At 48.1% G+C, this 18,987-nt stretch overlaps 2 protein-coding genes across 23 annotated transcripts in view; one reads left to right on the forward strand and one right to left on the reverse strand.

Annotated features, from left to right (window-relative positions):
• The window catches only part of CDC42BPA (CDC42 binding protein kinase alpha), a 309,540-nt gene extending 294,913 nt beyond the window's left edge, over window positions 1-14,627 (forward strand). For 9 of the 20 annotated variants that reach the window (XM_082612485.1, XM_082612476.1, XM_082612487.1 and 6 more), the window contains 4 exons: window positions 901-1,086; window positions 4,122-4,239; window positions 9,171-9,328; window positions 9,763-14,170. In XM_082612485.1, the coding sequence (XP_082468611.1) occupies window positions 901-1,086; window positions 4,122-4,239; window positions 9,171-9,328; window positions 9,763-9,894 (594 nt within the window). In that variant the 3' untranslated portion in view covers window positions 9,895-14,170. Of the gene's footprint in view, window positions 1-900; window positions 1,087-4,121; window positions 4,240-9,170; window positions 9,329-9,762; window positions 14,171-14,564 lie in introns of those variants that run through there. The other 11 variants (XM_082612486.1, XM_082612494.1, XM_082612495.1 and 8 more) reach the window with 3 other exon arrangements.
• A 1,047-nt stretch (window positions 14,628-15,674) lies between these two features.
• Window positions 15,675-18,987, reverse strand: part of COQ8A (coenzyme Q8A) — a 49,814-nt gene continuing 46,501 nt past the window's right edge. For 2 of the 3 annotated variants that reach the window (XM_082612496.1, XM_082612497.1), the window contains exons 12-16: window positions 18,617-18,758; window positions 18,278-18,385; window positions 18,068-18,133; window positions 17,690-17,776; window positions 15,675-16,812 (exon numbers count right to left, since the gene is read on the reverse strand). In XM_082612496.1, coding sequence (XP_082468622.1) covers window positions 16,525-16,812; window positions 17,690-17,776; window positions 18,068-18,133; window positions 18,278-18,385; window positions 18,617-18,758 — 691 coding nt within the window. In that variant the 3' untranslated portion in view covers window positions 15,675-16,524. The remainder of the gene's footprint in view (window positions 16,813-17,689; window positions 17,777-18,067; window positions 18,134-18,277; window positions 18,386-18,616; window positions 18,759-18,987) is intronic. The other variant, XM_082612498.1, reaches the window with a different exon arrangement.

Here is an 18,987-nt window from a genome sequence, read left to right on the forward strand (position 1 = left end):
TCAGCGTATCTCCAGGAAGTCATTCAGCCTGTCTCTAATGAAGAGATGGTAGGATGTTTTCCTGAAACACAGTTGTTCTCAGAAACTGAACTTTGAAAGTTCCCATTAGAGAAGGTGACTGGGTGCTGAGTGACAGTTCCCAAATGTTCCCAAGTTATTTTAACATGAAAAACTAGAGCCCTTGTTTTCAAAAACTTTCTTCTATTGTCTTTAGTATTACATTATTTCATTTTTTAAAAAAAACACCTGAACATTGAAGAGAAGGTTGTTCTCTTGTTAAAAATAAACATGTTCTTTGGGTGTCTAAGTGGAGATAAGCTTGGGCTACTTAAAGGTAAACCAATAATTGGTATATTCCACAGTTACTATTTCTGTTACAGGAAGATAAGATCAGTAAAAGCAAACACATGTCAAGTCTGTAAATACCAGGAAATGGCTTTAGTTTCTAAAGGAACAGTTTCATAACGCTTTTGGTGAGAGGCTGGTTGTAGGTTCACTTGTTCTTTTCTTTAATTATTTTTCGCTTTTTCTATCCCTAATGTTTTTGGTGGATTTTTGCCATGTTTTGATTCTATCACATAGGAAAATACTGAACTAAATTTTGAAAATCTACTTGTATCTCTGAAGTCCAGTTTCTACTCAGCTTGATAGTAATAAGAGAGAATAAGTTTATGAGGCAAATGATTTTTTGCAAATCAGCTCTTTAGGTAACTGGCAAGAGGATTACAAAATTTAACTTTCTACAGCCTAAAAGTATTTCATTATGGATTCAATTCTTGATGTGAGATACTTATTACTTCATTTTTTTCTACATGCATGTTGTCTGAAATGTCACATATATCCAGTGAATCCATTTTCATTACCTCATTACCTTTTTCTTCTTTCTGTTGTTTTTGATAGCCGGGTTTCCCTTATCCATCCCCTCATCATCACTCCGGTCTGATCTCCTCTCCGATCAACTTTGAGCACATCTATCACATGACTGTTAATTCTGCTGAAAAATTTCTCTCTCCTGATTCCATAAACCCTGAATATTCCCCGTCTCTACGCTCTGTCCCCGGTACACCAAGCTTTATGACTCTGAGGGTATGAACAGCTGAGTTAGGTGTTAACTTGTACTAACCATGTGCGGATCTCTGCCTGGCTTCATAAGTAACACCGCCAAGGGGATACATTCTGTGAACGTTTCCCTTTGGCCTGTTTCTCTGTTGCCAAACTTCTGTTCTTCCTCTTCCTCCTCTTCTGTCTTGGAGTTCTACTTTTTTCTTCTTTTGAGGAAAAAGATGAGGATTTGGGAAGATTTCAGTTTTATTTCTAAAACAGTATTGGAGGTTTTTCTATTTTTTAATAAAACATCATCCCATCATGATATTTTTCATTACAGATACCATAAGAAATAACCCCTGAGTAAGTCTTTATTCTATTAAAAACAAACAAAAAAGGAATCTAGAATTTCTGAATTCTGTATTGCTCGTTACTCTAAAACCAGTTCAGTTCAGAGAAGTTTTTTATATTTAGTGAAGTTAAAGTCTATAGAAGGGCCTGTCCAAAGGCCTTTTATCTACAATAAACCCCTTGAAAAGCTCACAATTCTCAAAATTATAAAGTATAATAGTACCAGTGAATAACAGGAAAAATTACCAAAAGAAGGTAGTCTTACTAATCTTTGAGTTGCTGATGCACCTTTAATTCCAGCCAGGATCCAAGATAAGAGAAGTAAATCAACAAGAGAAAAAAACACAGTGTGCTGCATTCTGAAGGACCGTGGTACCTGCCACTGGGTCCTTCCACGCAGCCTTGCATCTTTGTAACTAGTGTCTCTGCAGTGGGCTGGAGAGCAAGTGGCCATTCAAGCTGAATATCCATACATCTGTCAAGAAATATGTACTGACTTCAAGGGAGCATTTTCTCAAGTTTGTTTTGCAGATAATAAAATATTTAGATTGTATCATGCAAAGGCATTTCCTCTGGCTTAGAAAAAAATAGCATCCATTTTTTATTTGTGTATTTAGTAAAGTAATTTTCCAATAAGAAAACTACCTGTAGGGTGAGAAGTTTATTTTTGTATTTTTGTTTGCATTCTAAATTGTGAGGTTTTAAATGTCATTGTTATTGACATTAAACTATAATGTCATTTAAGTGTCTTATTTCACAAGATAAGATTACTTATGATAAACTAAGCTTCAATTTGCTTGGTAACAGATTTCAGGGAGTGGATTCTAGAGGAAATTGTATAAACTAATCAGTCAAGAATTTTTGACATAAAAGATGGTGGAAATGTTGCTTAAGTTAGTCTTCTATAAATAGAAACACTACGATTGGTGGAAGTTTTACCCTAATCTTAAGCACATTTGTGCAGGAAAAGGACCATCAGCTTAGGTTTCACAGTACTTCATAATGAAGTTGAACTTCAGCTGAATGAATGATAAACTGTCGGGTTTGGGTTTTGTGTGGTTTTTTTTTCCCCCAGAACATATCTTCTGTGTATCATTCTTTTATTACCTCAACATTCAGTGTTACTAAACCACTGGTATTTTTATAGGCTTAATTTTTGCCATTTTTTCTAGGGTAGGTTTGTTTTATAGAAAAGGACGACACAAAGGTACCTTAAGGTTAATAGCAAAAACAATAAAAATTTAAAGGTTTAAACTGATATCCCCATCTCTCTTGAACTTGACTCTGCTGCATTGTATGCATGTCATCGGCATCTCTCAGGGTTGCTCCTATGAGTGGCTGTTGAAATGTTAGCACTGTTTTCTGTTTAAAATTTTTTTATTTTCTTAGAGAAAAAAAGGTAAAACGTTTGCTTTAAACAAATAACACAGTAAGAATTACATGGACTTTGCAAATTTGATATATGAACCAAAATGGCAATCGTTGAATTTAGAGCCAGCCAGCCAGCCAAATCTCAATATGTGTGATTCTTTAAAATGTATGATTTGGAGTTTTTCAAGATATATTAGTGCATGTTTTCCAAGAGGTGTTAGTGGATGTTTATTTATTTATTTAGTTATGGCTGTGTTGGGTCTTCGTTTCTGCGCGAGGGCTTTCTCTAGTTGTGGCAAGTGGGGGCCACTCTTCATCGCGGTGCGCAGGCCTCTCACTATCGTGGCCTCTCTTGTTGCGGAGCACAGGCTCCAGACGCGCAGGCTCAGTAATTGTGGCTCACGGGGCTAATTGCTCCGCGGCATATGGGCTCTTCCCAGACCAGGGCTCGAACCCGTGTCCTCTGCATTGGCAGGCAGATTCTCAACCACTGCGCCACCAGGGAAGCCCCGTTAGTGGATGTTTGCTAGCTTTGGCCCTGCATTAGGTGTGTTGCCGTAACCTTCTCTCAGGTACCAGCCCTGACACCCCTTCCGGTCTGAAAAGGTTAGGGCCATGGAGGAGACCGTGTTCAGACAGCTGGTCCTACGCACCACCTCTCTAGGTGTGTGTGACTTTCAAAGCACTCTATGGCTCATTTTCCTCTCTTGGACACCAAAATTATTCAGTATTAGATGGGAAACTTCTCACACCAACATCCCCAAGTTAAATGACTTCACCCAGGCTGTGATTGTTAACAAGCATCATAGTTATGACTCGTGGTGCTGCTCTCTGTGAGGCAGGAAGGCTGCCTGGTGACTGGGATGGGAACATGCAAATGGCACTTTCAGTATCAGGACAATAGAAGGTGTACTTGAGAAAAATGTACTTTTAAGTGACTTTCTTCTAAATGGGCTTATTCAGCTTTTGAATTATCCTAAGAAAATAAAAATCTCATATGTAGTAAAAGCTTTGTTTCAGTTATCTGCAGAGGTCCATGTAATTCTACATTTCACTGTCACTTCTAACCATGTAACTTTCACTTACTGCACTCACAACAAGAACAAAATTGTTATCTGTTGGTAAGTATTTCAGTAAGTATAAAGATAAGCACTTATCTTTGGTTGGGGTGAGGGTTATCTCTGCTAGGGCTTTAGTACTTTTGTGGGTGGGAGGGATTATATAATCTGTTTCTTGTTCTGTATCACTCTGGTCAAGACAACTTTATTTCTTGAAATTAGGGTGAAAAATAGACATCTCTGTAGAAAATCAGTTTCACTCTGGATGAAGAATTTTGCTTTCTCTTTTGATTTTAGAACCCTCGGCCTCAGGAAAGTCGGACAGCATTCAGTGGCTCGGTCAGTATCCCATCTATCACCAAATCCCGCCCTGAACCTGGTCGCTCCATGAGTGCCAGCAGTGGCCTGTCAGCAAGTAAGTGGCCCCAGCTGCAGGAAGCATTTCCATAGCAAGGTAGCAGCCGTGAATCATCGGCGGCCCGTGTCTCAGACCTGGCTGGGTAATGCCTAGTAGGCACAAGTGCAGCTGTTACGAAAATAGTCATAGAACCCTTTTAGAAGTTACAGCCCATGTGGGAGACAGACAAACAGTACTACACATTGTGATGATAAATGCTCCGAAGGAGGGCTTCCCTGGCGGTGCAGTGGTTGAGAGTCCGCCTGCCGATGCAGGGGATGCGGGTTCGTGCCCCGGTCCGGGAGGATCCCACATGGCGCTGAGCAGCTGGGCCCGTGAGCCATGGCCGCTGAGCCTGCGCGTCCGGAGCCTGTGCTCCGTAACGGGAGAGGCCACAACAGTGAGAGGCTCGCGTACTGCAAAAAAAAACTTTTTAAAAAGCTCCGAAGGAAATAAACGGGACAGTAATAGAGAGTAACAGGCAGTAGCTGTTGAGGATGAATACACACTTAGAATAATTAGCAAGGTCACGTGCCTGCCCTGGGGGTGAAGTCACATTGACTCATGTTTGATTAACTGAAAGGAGGCACAGTGGCTACCTGGTAGTGGGCAGGGAGTGACAGAGCAAAGCTCAAGAGGTAGGCAAGGGTCAGATCAAGCAGGGACTTGGGGACCAACATAAGACATTTTTAATTTTTTTGAAAACACAGTGGGAAAGCTCCGAAGAGTTTTAAGTAGGCAAGGACCATTATCCAAGGGCAAGACTGTTCTTGGCCAACAGCTGCTTTTCTGTCACTTTCTCAGAAGTAACCTGGTATTGGCTTCGATCAGAGAGAGTGGGGCGAGTGCGCCCGAGCACATGCAGGCCCAGGGTGGACCCCGGGTAACGCTAACGAAGCCTCCCTCACTTCCCTGCAGCTGAGCTCTGAGAAGAACAGACGGTAGTAACTCCAGCTCACATTTCAGAGTCATTCAGTCAGAAGCGTATTCGTGCCTTGTATTCTTAAATGTGAGACATTCGAGTCAGGCCTCCCGGTGTAGACTGAGTGTCCTCCTTCACGCACTGTTCATGCTGAGGACGCCAGTATCAGCACCCGCCTTGTGCCCAGCTCTTGGTTTTAGGCTCTGGCAACACAGAAGTGAAGGGTGCTGGAATACCATTTGTTCTCTTGCTGTGGAACAAATTACCCCAAAATTTACAAGCTTAAAAGAGCAAACGTGGGCTTCCCTGGTGGCGCAGTGGTTGAGAGTCCGCCTGCCAGTGCAGGGGACACGGGTTCGTGCCCCGGTCCGGGAAGATCCCACAGGCCGCGGAGCGGCTGGGCCCGTGAGCCATGGCTGCTGAGCCTGCGCGTCCGGAGCCTGTGCTCCGCAACGGGAGAGGCCACAACAGTGAGAGGCCTGCGTACCGCAAAAAAAACAAACAAAAAAAGAGCAAACATCTGTTATCTCTCACAGTTTCTGAGGGTCAGGGGTCTGGGAGCTTAGCTGGACAGTCCTGGCTCAGGGCCTCTCAGGAGGCTGCAGTCAAGCTGTGTGCCGGGGCTGCCGTCAACTCCAAGCTCAACTGGGACTAGAGAAGCCACTTCCCAGCTCACCCACATGGTTGTTGGCAGGCCTCTGTTCCTCACCAGCGTGGGCTTAAGTGTCCTGGTGGCACGGCCTCTGGCTTCCCACAGAGCAAGTGACCTGAGACAGAGAGACCGAGCAGTGGTCTCAGAAGGGACATGCCATCGCTTCTGCAGTGTGCTGGTGATCACACAGACCACCCCTGGAACCATGGGAGAGACCCCGCCCCAGGCCTGCAAACCGAGGACAGGCGCCTGCTGCAGAGACTGGCTGCAGACGTACAGAGCACGTTCAAGGAGTTGTCAGTCAACAGGCAGAAGTTGAAGTGCACATCTTGTGACTTTCTTGCTGTCATCTCCCAAAGTCATCTCTAAGCAGTGTGTAGCCTTGATTACAATGAAAATATCTAGCCAGTTGGAAAAATGGCAACCGTTTTATGAATTATCTTTTTACTAATGGTAGCTCGATAAGATAGTAGATTTACTATAACTAACCAGAAGTTATCAACACTTGAGATGCAAAGAAAGTATCACAATATTAATAGTTAAGTTCATAATCCCTTACCCAAAACCCTTGGGGCCAGATACCTGTTTTCAGAATTCAGATTTTTTTTTTTAGAAGGGAATCTACCATATATTATATTACACTGCCAGCAAGATCTAAGACAGCACCTACAAACTTAATATTTATACAGCAAAATTTATGACTAGTCACACTATGAATATATAAATAAATGTACTCTTTTTTAAGTGAAGTCTGTAATCAGCCTCCAGTCAGTTCAGATTAAGTCTGCCACCACATGAATTTACATCAAACTTACAAAAAAAGTTTTGGTTTTCAGGGCTTTTGGATTTATGGAATTGCAGGTAAGGATAGGACCTATAATACAGAGATTCAAAGGGCTGAGTGGCCATCTCCTTAGGAGCGCTGAAGTGAGGGTCCACTGTCATTGTTGACAATACGCAAGCTACAGACTGGAGCCAGCTCCAAATCCCTGTCAAGACCTTTAATGCAATAATCAGGCGTGGCCTTCTTGAGATTCTTGGTACCAAGCTGTTTGTATAGAGGTTAAGAGGAAGACCAGCCCAGGAATTCCAAGGGGCATCTGCTATTTAGAGTGCTTCTTGCTGGCTTCAAGAATAGCCCAGCTCACGTAAAGACTTTCCAGAAGGACAGCCTGCCAAGAGAGACACAAGAAGAAACGGGGTTCCATGTTGTCAACCTCCAGAACCAGAAGCACAGGCTCTTCCAGGGCCAGACTTGCGATGGCTTCCTGACTGAAGTCAAATGAACACAGAGCTTTCCACTGTGACTCTACCCGCTCCTGTCAGTGACAGGCTCACTGGGGAGCCTGCAGACTCTCCTAGAGGTCATGTAGAGTCAGACACCGTCACCCCAAGAGATCTGGGGCCCAATCCCCTGAATCACCATCTAGAACTCTTTGGAAGAGACCCTGCCTGAGTTGGGACCACAGTTTTCAGATTGTCCCCCTTTGCTGTTCAGTCAAAACAGCCCATCTCAATTTTTTAAGGTTAGGGTGGTTGAGTGTAATTTTTCTCTGAAAGGAACATTCCCAAAGTTTAAAAAAAAAAAAAAGAAAAGAAAAGAAAAAGTAAATCACAGAGGTGGATTAAGTTCTCTATTCTATAAACGATCACTAGGACGGAGGAAAAGAGCCCAGTAAGTGCGTACTAAGCTCTGGGCAGCCAGCCCCCTCACACACCTTCCGTCTTACGTTTCATTCTCCGTGTATTGAGTGCTCAGTTCCCACAAAAATCCCATAAGGTAGAATTTATTTTCTTATTTACAAATGAAGAAAACTGAGACTTAGATAAAATAACTTGCTTAAGGTCACACAGGTTAGTAAGCAGAGCAGCAGAACTCTCTGGCACTTTGGGTTTTTTATTCAGAGCGACAAAATTTTAAAAATAGTAACTTACATTATAGCTTTTGTTAAATTGAGCACTAAACTAGGCATGGAATTCAAAGAGAAATCATAAAAAGTGATTTATGCCTTCAATTAGGTTGTAATCTAAGGAGACATAAGATCCACAGCAAAAAAGTAAAGATTACATAGCCAAAGAAACACATCCACAAATGAAAATCAGTATATGTCTGGTGACAGACGGCTTAGAAACTGGATGGAGTGTTGGAAGTAAGATTAAATCAGTGGTTTTCAGCCTGAGATGCATTCTAGAATCATCAGAAGGGCTTTTAAAAGTTAAGTCAGAAATTCTGTTATTATTGGTCTGGGATGGGGCCCAGGCACTGGTATTTTTAAAGCTCCATAATATAATATGCAGCATACAACCAGTGTTGATAACCTCTGCAATAAGTAAATTATGGTGACACAGCTGAGGGGCTCAGGAAACAAACCGAAACTAGAAGGAAGCTGTGGGAGATCACCAAGGACAGGGCTTCAGCAGGCAGGCTTCACAGTCTGTACCTCGTAGTTGTGCTAAAACCTCAACGCAGTCTCACAGTCTTTTTTGACCAGTGATCTTAATAGTGCAGCTCAGCAAGATTAAAACATTTTTCAGTAAAAACTAAAGAATAGTAGGGAATGCTAAGAGTTTTAAACAGGTACAATACCCCAATATTTCTAAGATTTTTTTGGTCATCCTTTTTCTTCCTCTGAATGGTGCCAGTCCTCCTTTGATGTACCCCAACTCTAAGATCAAAATAGAGTGTGATTTTAAAGAAACTCCCCTCATTTTTGTATCTCAGGCTTTTTGCCCTGTGGAATGAAAATGCTTCTCTTTTGTTCCTTTGTGTTTTTTATGAAAATTCTCTACAAGTGACAGTTATGCATCATCAGGTGGCATGGTCTTCCCTCTGGGAACTGTTCTGTTCTGCTTCATCGTTTAGCACGTGTGTTTTGAGCACCTGCTGCATACCCAGTCTTGCACCGACTGGTCCTGCAGAGGCAAAGACCGTCCTTCTATTAAAAGAATGGCAAGGCACATAATTACAGCGTAAGATCCAAATGCTCTGAAAGAGGTGATAAGACGTGCTGCAGGTGCTCCAGGGAGTAGGAAAGAAAACCCACTAAGGCAGTAGCACGTGGGTGGAGACTGGAAGGATTGCTTCTGTGGAATTGTCTAGCAAGCAGAGCAGCCTGGGCACGGCCAGTGAGAGCAGAGGCCAGCGGCCTCGTGAGTGCTGCCCGCTCACCCAGCAGCCCTGGCGGCTGGGCTCTGAGGCGGGCTTGGGTGTCAGGGTAACGCAGCTGGACTCACTGTCCATCAGTGAAGGGCTGTAAGCGGGAGGATGACCCCAGGGCAGCGGGAAGGATGGCTCGTCACCTCAGCGGTCTGTGCACTTTCTGGAGGGCCGCCCCCTCCGCACGTATAAAGGTTCACCTGCACGGTGTACTGTAGGGTCCTCCGCACAGAACGGCAGTGCAGTGAAGAGAGAAGTTTCCGGAGGAAGCTACAGTGCAAAGCGGCAGCCCAGGCCCTCCCCGTCAGAGGGCTCGCTGTCCTCGGGAGGCCTGGACCAAGGAAGTGACGCCCCGGCGAGGGACTACGACGCAGAGGTGAGTACCGTGTGGGCAGCACCTCTGTCTGGGGACGGGGGTTTGGAGAAGTCCTGAACGAGAAAAGGCGAGTGCATTTCCCAAAGCCGGTCCAGCGCCTTGAGCCTGGCCTCCGCTGCCACAGGGATCAGCCACTCACTGCAGCCAGGGTGGCGGAGCCAGTCACTTGGGTTGCACACTGCAGTTTCCCTGGAGGTGTTCAGACTTCTAATAGCTTTTGTATGAAAATGGCCTACATTTCTAAAGACCTGCAGAAGGGCCTATGAGCGTTTGTTATCTTCTGTGCCTCTTACTCAGCTCAGAAAAGGGGTTTTCTACCGACAGGAGAAAAGTCACGTCAGTTCATTGGCCAGGGTGGCTGGAGGGGACCCGTGGTGGCCTGAGCCCCTCCCGCCCCTCTGCTGCTCCCTGACGTCTTCCTCTGGGCCTCACAGGACTCTGATTCTCCGAGGCATTCCACGGCTTCCAACAGTTCCAACCTGAGCAGCCCTCCCAGCCCGGTGTCGCCCCGGAAGACCAAGAGCCTCTCCCTGGAGAGCACCGACCGCGGGAGCTGGGACCCATGAGTGGCCTCTGCTCTCAGACCAGACGCCGGAGCAGCGGCCGCTCTGGGCTCCCCTCCCCTCACTCACCCTGTGCTCTCACTGTCATCTCCCCCCACCCCTGCCTGGAAGCGCCAGGGCCGCAGCAGTAGCAGGCAGGGACTCAGGAATTCTGCCTCTAGGACTCGCATCCACGCCCCCCTCAACTGAACAGCAACAGCCGTAAAGGCAGACTTTCATTGAGCAGCTCAGAGTAATACCGATTTCATTTCATACACTTAGCGTTGCTTTCCAGAATACTTCACCCCTCCCCTGAAAGGTAGCTTAAGTAGGCAGATTACACAAATGTAAGCGATAAGAATAAGATTAGACAGCCATTGTTTTCACAGTAGAGTCTCGTTGTAGCCCTGAGAGAGCACGTGGGGCTCGCCAGTGGGCCCCGGGCACGCCATGCCCCTTCAGCACCACAGTGAATGTCGACCTGATCGTTGCCAGTAAGTCCCTGTTCACTAAAACGATGCATATTTTACTACAAAATAGAGTTTAACTAAATACACAAATGTAGAGGTTAAATACTGACTGTATATAATAAAAAGAAGCATCTTGTATTCAACAAAAGATGGATGCATATATGAGACAGAGATCATTTAATTTAAAGAAATGTGTTGTTTCTTGTCTGTTTTCCACCTAAGTAATTAAAGGGTAGAAAGGCCTCCAGCTGACGTTTACAGAAGGAGAGTGAGAGGAGTGAGAATTCCCCTTCACGCCATTCCTCACACTGGTCGCAGTCACCTGGGAGCTTTAGGGAATGTTCCAAGGCATTGGTTTCATCGGTTTGGAGTGTGACCTGGAAACCAGACTTTTAACATTTGAAGCCTCTTCAGCAGCATCATTAAAAGGCATATTTACTTGTATCCAAGACATTTCTTTTTCTAGCAGTAGAATTTGAACCACACTTCTCATTTATTACTATATTTTGGTATCTTCTGCTGATGACTGTAGAAATGCAGTTTTGTCACCTTCTGGATCCCTCCCACCTGAAAGGACACAAGGAATGTCGTAGTTTCTGAAGGTCCATAAAAGGGTTCGTAAAAGTGCTTTTTCTCCTTGGCTAATCCCCTTACTCCCTGAGTGGCAGCGAGGCGTCTGGCCCCCAGCTGAGCCAGCTTCTCAGGGAGGGGTCTGTTTTGAGGGGGGTGTGAGCTTCCTCAGATAAGCCTGGGAAAGGGGGTTTAGTTACCAAATAATGTAAAGCCTCAAACGCAAGGACTTGACCAGCCTTAACCAAATACTGTTTCCCGCACCCAGTGGGAAATGGACGTGCTCAGCCCAGGCGCGGTCAGGAAGTCAGCCCAGCACGGCCATCTTGACGGCTTAAGCTTTTCCTCCCTCAGTTGCTGTATTGGGTTGTTAGTCACATTTCCATTTGGACTCCTGCTGTTTTAATTACCACAAGGAAATGAGATGCAGGACCAGGACTTTATGTCTCCAGAGTCATTTCACCGGTTAAGCACATGAGTAGAGAAAGAGAGAGAAATAAGAATAATTCATGGAAGTAAGGAGAATCTGCCTCTTTCACTTTTTAATCTAAATTTCTCTGAGAAATAGAAACAGATTTTCTGCTCTCTTCTTTAAAATTCAGCTAAAATGGGAGAATTTTCCTGCAGCCGCTTGTCTGAATTGCAGCGTTTGAGCTCTGTCATTGCGCCCCTGGCCCCGATTTCACATCTTGCTCCTCAGCAGCAGCTGTGCCGGCCTTCCCACCTCAAGCCACAAGAGCTATACTGTTTCCACTGATGCCACTCTCTGGAACAGGTTACTGAGGTTCAGTGAGGGAAGAAAGGATCCTGTTTGGGGATTATATTATAAAATGTTACAACAGAGAATTTTAAAATAATAACAGTTTTGACATTTGAACTTGGTGCTTGCTCAGATTTGACTGTGTTTTACTTCGGATGGGCATAAATTACTGCACAATTCTAACCTTCTAAATCCTTTGCTTTTGGGAAAGTGTCATGTAAAAATCCTTCTGTGCATTCAGATAGCAAGAGTCAGACCTTGAGTCTGGCTAGCTCCGTAAGCTTGATACTTCTCGGGAGAGGAGGGAACCGGCCAGCCCTCCCTCCCCCTGCTTTCCTTTCCCCTCGCGTCTTCCTGCCTCCCTTTTCTCGCCTGAGGCGGCAGATCAGGCTGAGATTCACAGGACTCCACACTAAGCCATTAGTTTATAGCTTTGACAACTAAGTTTCTGCTGCCTGTAGGTGCTTATTTTTTAAAAGATGCTTTTAGGATCAAAATATAACCATACCTGAAGTCTGGGCTCCACCACAATGAGTCATACCCTGCAGCCCCCCAACAGGGCAGATAAGAGAAGGGCTTATCTTGGCCGCTGGGCTCACTGGGAGGTGTAACATTAACCCAGTGGATTATACTCCAGTAATCTGAAATGGTCTTACCAGTAGTGAGAGAGCAGTCCCAAGTATGATTAGCTTCCAATAGTAGAACTTTGGGGGAGCAACACTGCCAAGGGTAGTAGTTTGGGAGGTATTTTCCCAAGATAATGATCATTCTACTGGGCTTATCCCCATTCTTAAATATGAAGCAGTTACCTTCAGAAGCTTCTTGAGAATGATTTGGAAAGATGGGGAATGGGTTCTAGAGAAACAGAAAACATAATGATCATCGAAAGGGATCATTGAAAGATCATGGAACAGATGTGATGTTGTCTGAAGTTATCCTTTGTTTGTTTTCGTGCAGGACATTCAAAGAATGTATATGGCAGCAGGAACTCATTTCTCAGTAGAAAGTAAAAATAAGTGAAGAGGCATTTCTGGCATAGTCTAGATGTGTTGGTATTTGGTGCTATCTTTGTTCAGCCAATTTGTTGTCTACTCTTGAATTCTGACTACTTTAATCTGCTCGTGCTTTGGGTGTATAAAATTACATATATGCGCATATATATATATATATATATATATATATATATATATATTTCTTTTTGCCAAAAACAAAAGCCTTCCTCCTTGTCAAATGATTGCTAAAGCAGATTTCACTTCTTTAGTTACGTGTGTACACACACACATGCACACACCCATCCCTACACTTAGTGATTTATCTTCTTTCCCAGGGAGCACAGTTTTAAGGCTATGAAATACAATTAAAAAGGGCCCATCTACTGAGTTTTCCAAGCAATTCTTGTACCCAGGTTTCAGGGAAGAATCTGAAATTCCTCTTAACCTTTACAGCAACAATCTGCCATTCCCCAGCTGCCTCTCAGCCCCTCTCTCTGCCTTCCATATGGTTAGAATCCTGTCATTTTGCTACTCAGTGGCTGCATCTACTTCTGTGAAAGACCAGTTGCATTTATATGGACTCTCAGGTATCGTTAAAGAAAAGCCAGAGTAGGGGCGGGTGGACATCCCTAACCCCCAGGTACAGCAGGGCCGTTTGCTGGCCTTTGGCCACGAACACTGTAGTCTCCCAGCTGCACAGAGCTTTGTAAAGCTCAGCATCCACTCTCTGGACAGAGGGGCATTCTCGGCAGCGGCCAGACTTCGCCACTGCCCTGGTCCGCTGGGCAAAACGGGGAAGTAACTGGGCGCCTTGCTCCCCACCTCTCGGTGGCCCAGTCCCTGCATTCGTTAGATAAGCCACATGGCATTTCGTTGGGCCCATCTTAAAACCTCTTTCCTTGTGATGACTTCGTCATGCAAGTCCAGTGTTCTCTGCAGAGTCCTGCTCCGTAAGAGGGCCTCGCTCCAGCTGGCCTCTCGTTTCAGCGCCGGCCGCTAGGCCGGCACTCCTCTCCCTTCCCAGGGACAGCCGTTACACACAGAAACCGTTGCATTTATGGGGGGAAATTGATGAAAACAAGTCAACCTTGAAATTTCATGAAAACAAAATGACCTGCCTTTTTATTTGATAGTGTAATACCATTTGTTTTATAAATTTTTTAGGGTTTTTTTTCTCATTGTAATATTATTGTACAGTTTTGCATGGCCTGGGTGTAATCATTTTTTTGTTTAGAATATAATGCTGACAAATAAGTGTGTATGGAAGGGGAAAAGATACTGCTTTGGCCTCTTATCACTCATTTCATTTTGTTTGGTTTTATCCCCTCATTGTCTTAGGGAACTTTATGAGATTCTCTGCTACCAAACAATGGTGTGGATTCTTTTGCACAGAAATATTTAAGGTGGGACAGTCAAAATGTAACAGAAGACGCCTCGCCGATATTTTACGTTGGTATCACTTAATATTAACCAGACTCTGATGTATTGCAATAAAACAGGGAACTGTTCGAATTGAGTATTTTGTCTTCTTTTCCCTGATTAAAAAGTCTGAGGAATGGAGAAAAGGTGACTGACTCTTTTCGTCTCGTTTGACCCCAATTTCTGCCAGGACGTGGGGTTAGTTTAATCTAGGACTTTCTTAGTTCCTTCCATAGCTCAGGTGGCATAGTGTTCCATTCTCTTGAAGCTTTGAACTCCCCTCTTCTGGTCAAAACTTCCCTGGTATTGGCTCAGTGTGCAAGGCCAGGCTGTGCCAAACGTTGTGGGCGGCGGTGCTGCTGTATGCAGTTTCCAGCAGGGAACCCACTGCACTGAGGGCCCGCCCCCAGCCAGACTTCCCTGCCGGTGCCACCGCTGACTGTACACGGGGCAGCCGTTTGATCTTCTGTCTTCCTCCTGCAGAGAAGCAGCGGACACTTCCCACGACTTGTGCTGCAGCTCTTGAGTTAGAATGACACAGCTGAGGAGACGCAGGTAAGGCCTTTCTTAACAAAGGAAATCTTAAATTGGCTTCAGCTAAATAATTGTCCTGAGACCCCTCCCTGTTCCATTTCACGTAGGCACGAGCGCCACCTTGGACAGTACCGAGAAAACGTCACTTACAAGAACTGGCAGTGGTTTGGCCCAGGGGCCATAGTTTGCTAGCCTTTGGCTTGGACTAGAGTGTAAGCATGGACGTCCGGCCAGCTTACCATAACCTCTGAGCCTCAGTTTCCTCACCTATAAAAATGCCCACTTTGAGTGTCCCAGGAGTTAACGCGTAACTAGAATACATCCAGTCTTTCTTTAAAAGGGCTGTAGAAGCTCCGACAGCAGATGGGCGCGTGGTGCTGGGCTCAGGGCTAAACCCCAAGGGCCCCCCAGCGGCTGTCATGGAGACCACCTCGGCCTCTGCATCCTGTCCCGGAGTCCAGCGTGTCTGTTCCCGTCAATCCCAAACCACTGAAAGGAATTTTCCTTTCAGAACCCGAACCTCTGAGGACCCATCTGGGACCACTGCCATCTCTCCGAGTTACTTCACCATCTAACACACCTTTCAAGGTGTTCGCAGTCCGTTAGAAGGGCCCCCGCCTGAACGTTCAAAATGCCCCTGTGACCGAGGAGTGAAGTTTTTTGCCCCAGGAAAGTGCGCCTCAGCTGCGCTTGATCCCTGACCCGGGCGTCACTGCCGCTCAAGCCAGGCCCTCGCCCTGCTGGCTGGTGGCCACCTTTTCCCGTGGTTGCCAGCACCGCGTCATACAGCCTCTGGTGCAGCTGTGGCTTCTCCGCCTCTGCGCGGTGGGGCCTGGGAAGCTGCTGCGGCAGGGACCTGGCAGCTGTGCCGTCCCCTCCCCGCACCCTTTCTCCGACGAGGAACATGGGCTGAGCCTTCCGAGTTCAGGCACCAAGAGCCTCACGCTGGGACCAGGAGCAAACCTTGCAGAAGCGTCTGGAGGCGCGAAAGGGTGTGACGCTGACCTCGGGGTCCTCACCATCAGCTCAGAATCCTTTACAAGTGAAAGAATTAATGCCGCAATGCTAGCATTTTTTTTTAATTGAAACAAGTCAATCAGACAATTACAAGAATTGTGCAGAGGTTAACAGCCTGAAACGACCCCTTGGGTCCAAGCAGGTGACATGTGCACGTCATCCTCCACAAAAGGCCCAGGCGCCGGAGCGGGAAGAAGGGCCCACACACACCCCGAGAGCACGCGGCTTCCTCCCCGCTTCTGCGGCTCCTGCCCCTCCCCACAGGAGGCAGTTCTCTGGAAACCTCTGCTTGTCCGAAAAAGCCTCTAGGAACCAGCCAGAGAGCAGGTGTGGGTGGGCCTCGCTTGGTGAAGTAGTGTTTGTTGGCACTGCTGAGATCAGCACTTCTCCCAGGTGCAGATCCAAGCCGGAGAGGACAAAGCAGAAAACACAAACCTCATTCTAAACACACACACACACACACACACACACCTTTGTTATTACACACTCCATAAAATCCAAAAAGGCTTTTCGGTTTTGTTTTTGGCTTTTCTTTTGGTGGCAGGGATTCAAAGGGAGAACTCTCATCTTCTGGTTACCATTCACATTAGCAAAAAGCCCTGTTACAAAAAGGAAAAGGAAATAAAATCGTCTTTTTATCGAGAGTCATTTCAGCGGATGAATAAACAATAAGCAGATTCTGCCAGACAGCAGTGGGGCTGCATTTCCGTGCTGGCGCTTCTCACCCCACACCCACTCAGCGATGAGAACCGTGTGTAAGTGCTGGCCACGGGCTCTGAGCAGCGGCCCCCTCTCACTGGGTGAAGTTTAAACGGAGCGTGGGTACCACCAGCTTCCTACTAGTTTTAGCGGCAGGAGGACGGAGGGTCCCGCCTAGCGGCCGGGCCCGCGGCTACTGCTGCTCAGCCTGCCTCCTGTGGTAGTTGCTGTAGGCCTCCTCGAACATGGCCTTGCAGGAGAACCGGGCCTTCAGCTTGGAGCAGATGAGGAAGGAGCCCCCCATCTTCCTGTGCAGCGAGTAGGTCTCCTCGGGCGGCGGGACAAGCCGGTGCTTCAGCATGATGGGGATCAGGTTGTGGATCTTCATGGTGGTGCTCTGGGTGCCAAAGTCAAAGGGCTCCTCCGAGGCAAAGGCCTCCCCCAGGATAAGGATGGCGTCCAAGTGGGCATCTTCCATGGCCTGGAGGGAGGTGAATGGAGGTAAGATCAAAGAGCCCTCACCAGCCCAGGGCTCCCATCACGGGGCCTAGACTGAGTGCTCCCCGAGGAGTGGGCCAGGTAGGTGAGTGTTTCAACCAGACTGAAGAACGTTCGTTAACCAGGGTGTAAACTCAAACCAACGGGGGCCAGGAGAACATCATTGATGTGTGAACTGGGCTCCCTGTAAGAAGAAAGGAAGTGGCGGGGTCTGCGGCCGAGTGCCTGAGGGGACTCGAATTCAAAGTTTTTACAAAACACCTGTCATTCCAGAAAGAACAGTCTGTAAGCCTGAGCTGACCTGAGTCTCTGCACTCCTCGTAGGTGGGAGACCTGAGACCACCTGTGTGTCTGCAGCCCTTCCCCACTGTCATCAGGAGAGGAAAGTGCTGCTTTCTGAGTGGGTTCTGGGTGACAGGAACACAGATGCTCGCCCCTTCATGTAAAGGGCAGCTAGGATTACTCCCAGCGCTCCCCTCACCCTTTCCCCGGTGAGGCCTGAGCAAGTGAGGGCTGCGCTTTGCCATCCCATCTGCCCACCCGGGCCCCGAGCGCCAACATGATGAGCCCAGTGACTGGGATCTCAAATGGGCTGGAGTGGGGCGTAAAACAAGAGCTTGCTGACCAGTCCCCTGGCATTCTGAGGCCCTCAGCTCAGGGGCTGGGGTGGGGCCGGCCCAGGGGCCCTGTGGAGACGCTCCAGAGCAGCTGTCACTTCTGATCTCGTGCATTTGTAAACTGAGATTCCCTTCAGATTTCAAGGGAAAAGCAGTCCATGGCCAGGGGCTGAGTCTGGCTCAGCAGGCCTTGTGCGTCTCCAGAGTCACAGTGGTGGTGGGGGGGTGGGGCGCGGAGCTCACCTTGACCTCGTAGCCGGTGAGGAACTTCATCTCGATGGACTTCTTCAGCACGGTCTCCCTGTCCCGGTTAGCAGCAGCCCTGATGATCTGGGCGGAGGTGCAGAGGGGACCGTGGGCAGCACACAGAGGGGAGCTCCTGAGGGTCCAGGGAGCCAGCACTGCCCCTCCCCACACAGGCCAGCTGCCGGCCCACCCACCTTTCCCCTTTACTCCCCTGAGCCCGAGGCGGCTGCGGCCTCATCCACGGGCACCAAACGCTGCGGACAGGCAGGGACATGAGGACAGAAGCCCGCCCGCCCGCCCGCCCCCGAGTCCCAAGCATCCCATCTGAGCCTCAGGAGAGCACGGGCCAAGGCCAAGCCCTGCCCCCACCCCTACCTGGATGTAGCGGTCCGTGAAGGATCTGTCATATTCCCGAGTTGCCCCGAAGTCCAGAAGAGCCACCTGGGAACGGGCGATACCGGGGAGGGTTTGCCCCACTGGAGCACAGGTTGGGGGGACAGGGTGGCGGGGGGCTGAGACCCCCAGATCTCGGACCCTGCTCCAGCAGAGCTCAGGCTCCCTGTGGGAGCCCCACTGGGCACTCACCTTGTGCTGCTGAGGGTCATAAAAGAAGTTGGACCAGTTGGGGTCTGTCTGCATGAACTGGAACTCAAACAGCTCCCTCAAGCACAGGACCAGGATGCTGTAGCAGATCTGGGGGCCGGGTGGGTCCTCGTCACCAGCACCAGGCCGCCCGGTGGCCCCTGGATCTGGGCCGGGGAATCCTGACTCCCATTTCCCTCCCCATCTTCCACCCCATCCTGCCTCACGCCCAGAGCTGACTTTGAGGCCAAGCGTACCACCAGGTGGGGAAACGCAGCAGCCCTCCTGCCCGCTCTGCCCCACAGGGGGGCCTTGGGGCTCCAGGCCCACCCTGTGACCCACCTCATTCCGGATCTCCTGGCTCAGCCCCTCGGCCTGGTCCAGGGGGAAGCCGGACACCAGCTCCGTGGTTAGCACATGGCGGCTGCAGAGCTCATCCACAATCTCGGGCACGTAGAAGAAGGGATGGTCCTTCAGCAGCTCCCTGGAGGAGTGGGTGGGAGGTCACACCGGGCCTCCTTGATCCTGCCCAACCAACACGCTGGGGCGACACACAGGACAGCAAAGGGCTGAGCCCCCCAGGCCCCGAGCTGGGCGGGACACGGCTCCGGCCTCAGGCCCCAACCCCAGCCATCGCCCCTCAGAGCCGGGGGATGGGGGGGGGGGGCCTTCAGCCCACGACGGGTTGCCCAAAGCCGCCCCTTCTGTCTCCC

The sequence above is a fragment of the Mesoplodon mirus genome, assembly GCF_964341445.2.
Source record: "Mesoplodon mirus genome assembly, chromosome: 3".
Classification (NCBI taxonomy): domain Eukaryota; kingdom Metazoa; phylum Chordata; class Mammalia; order Artiodactyla; family Ziphiidae; genus Mesoplodon; species Mesoplodon mirus.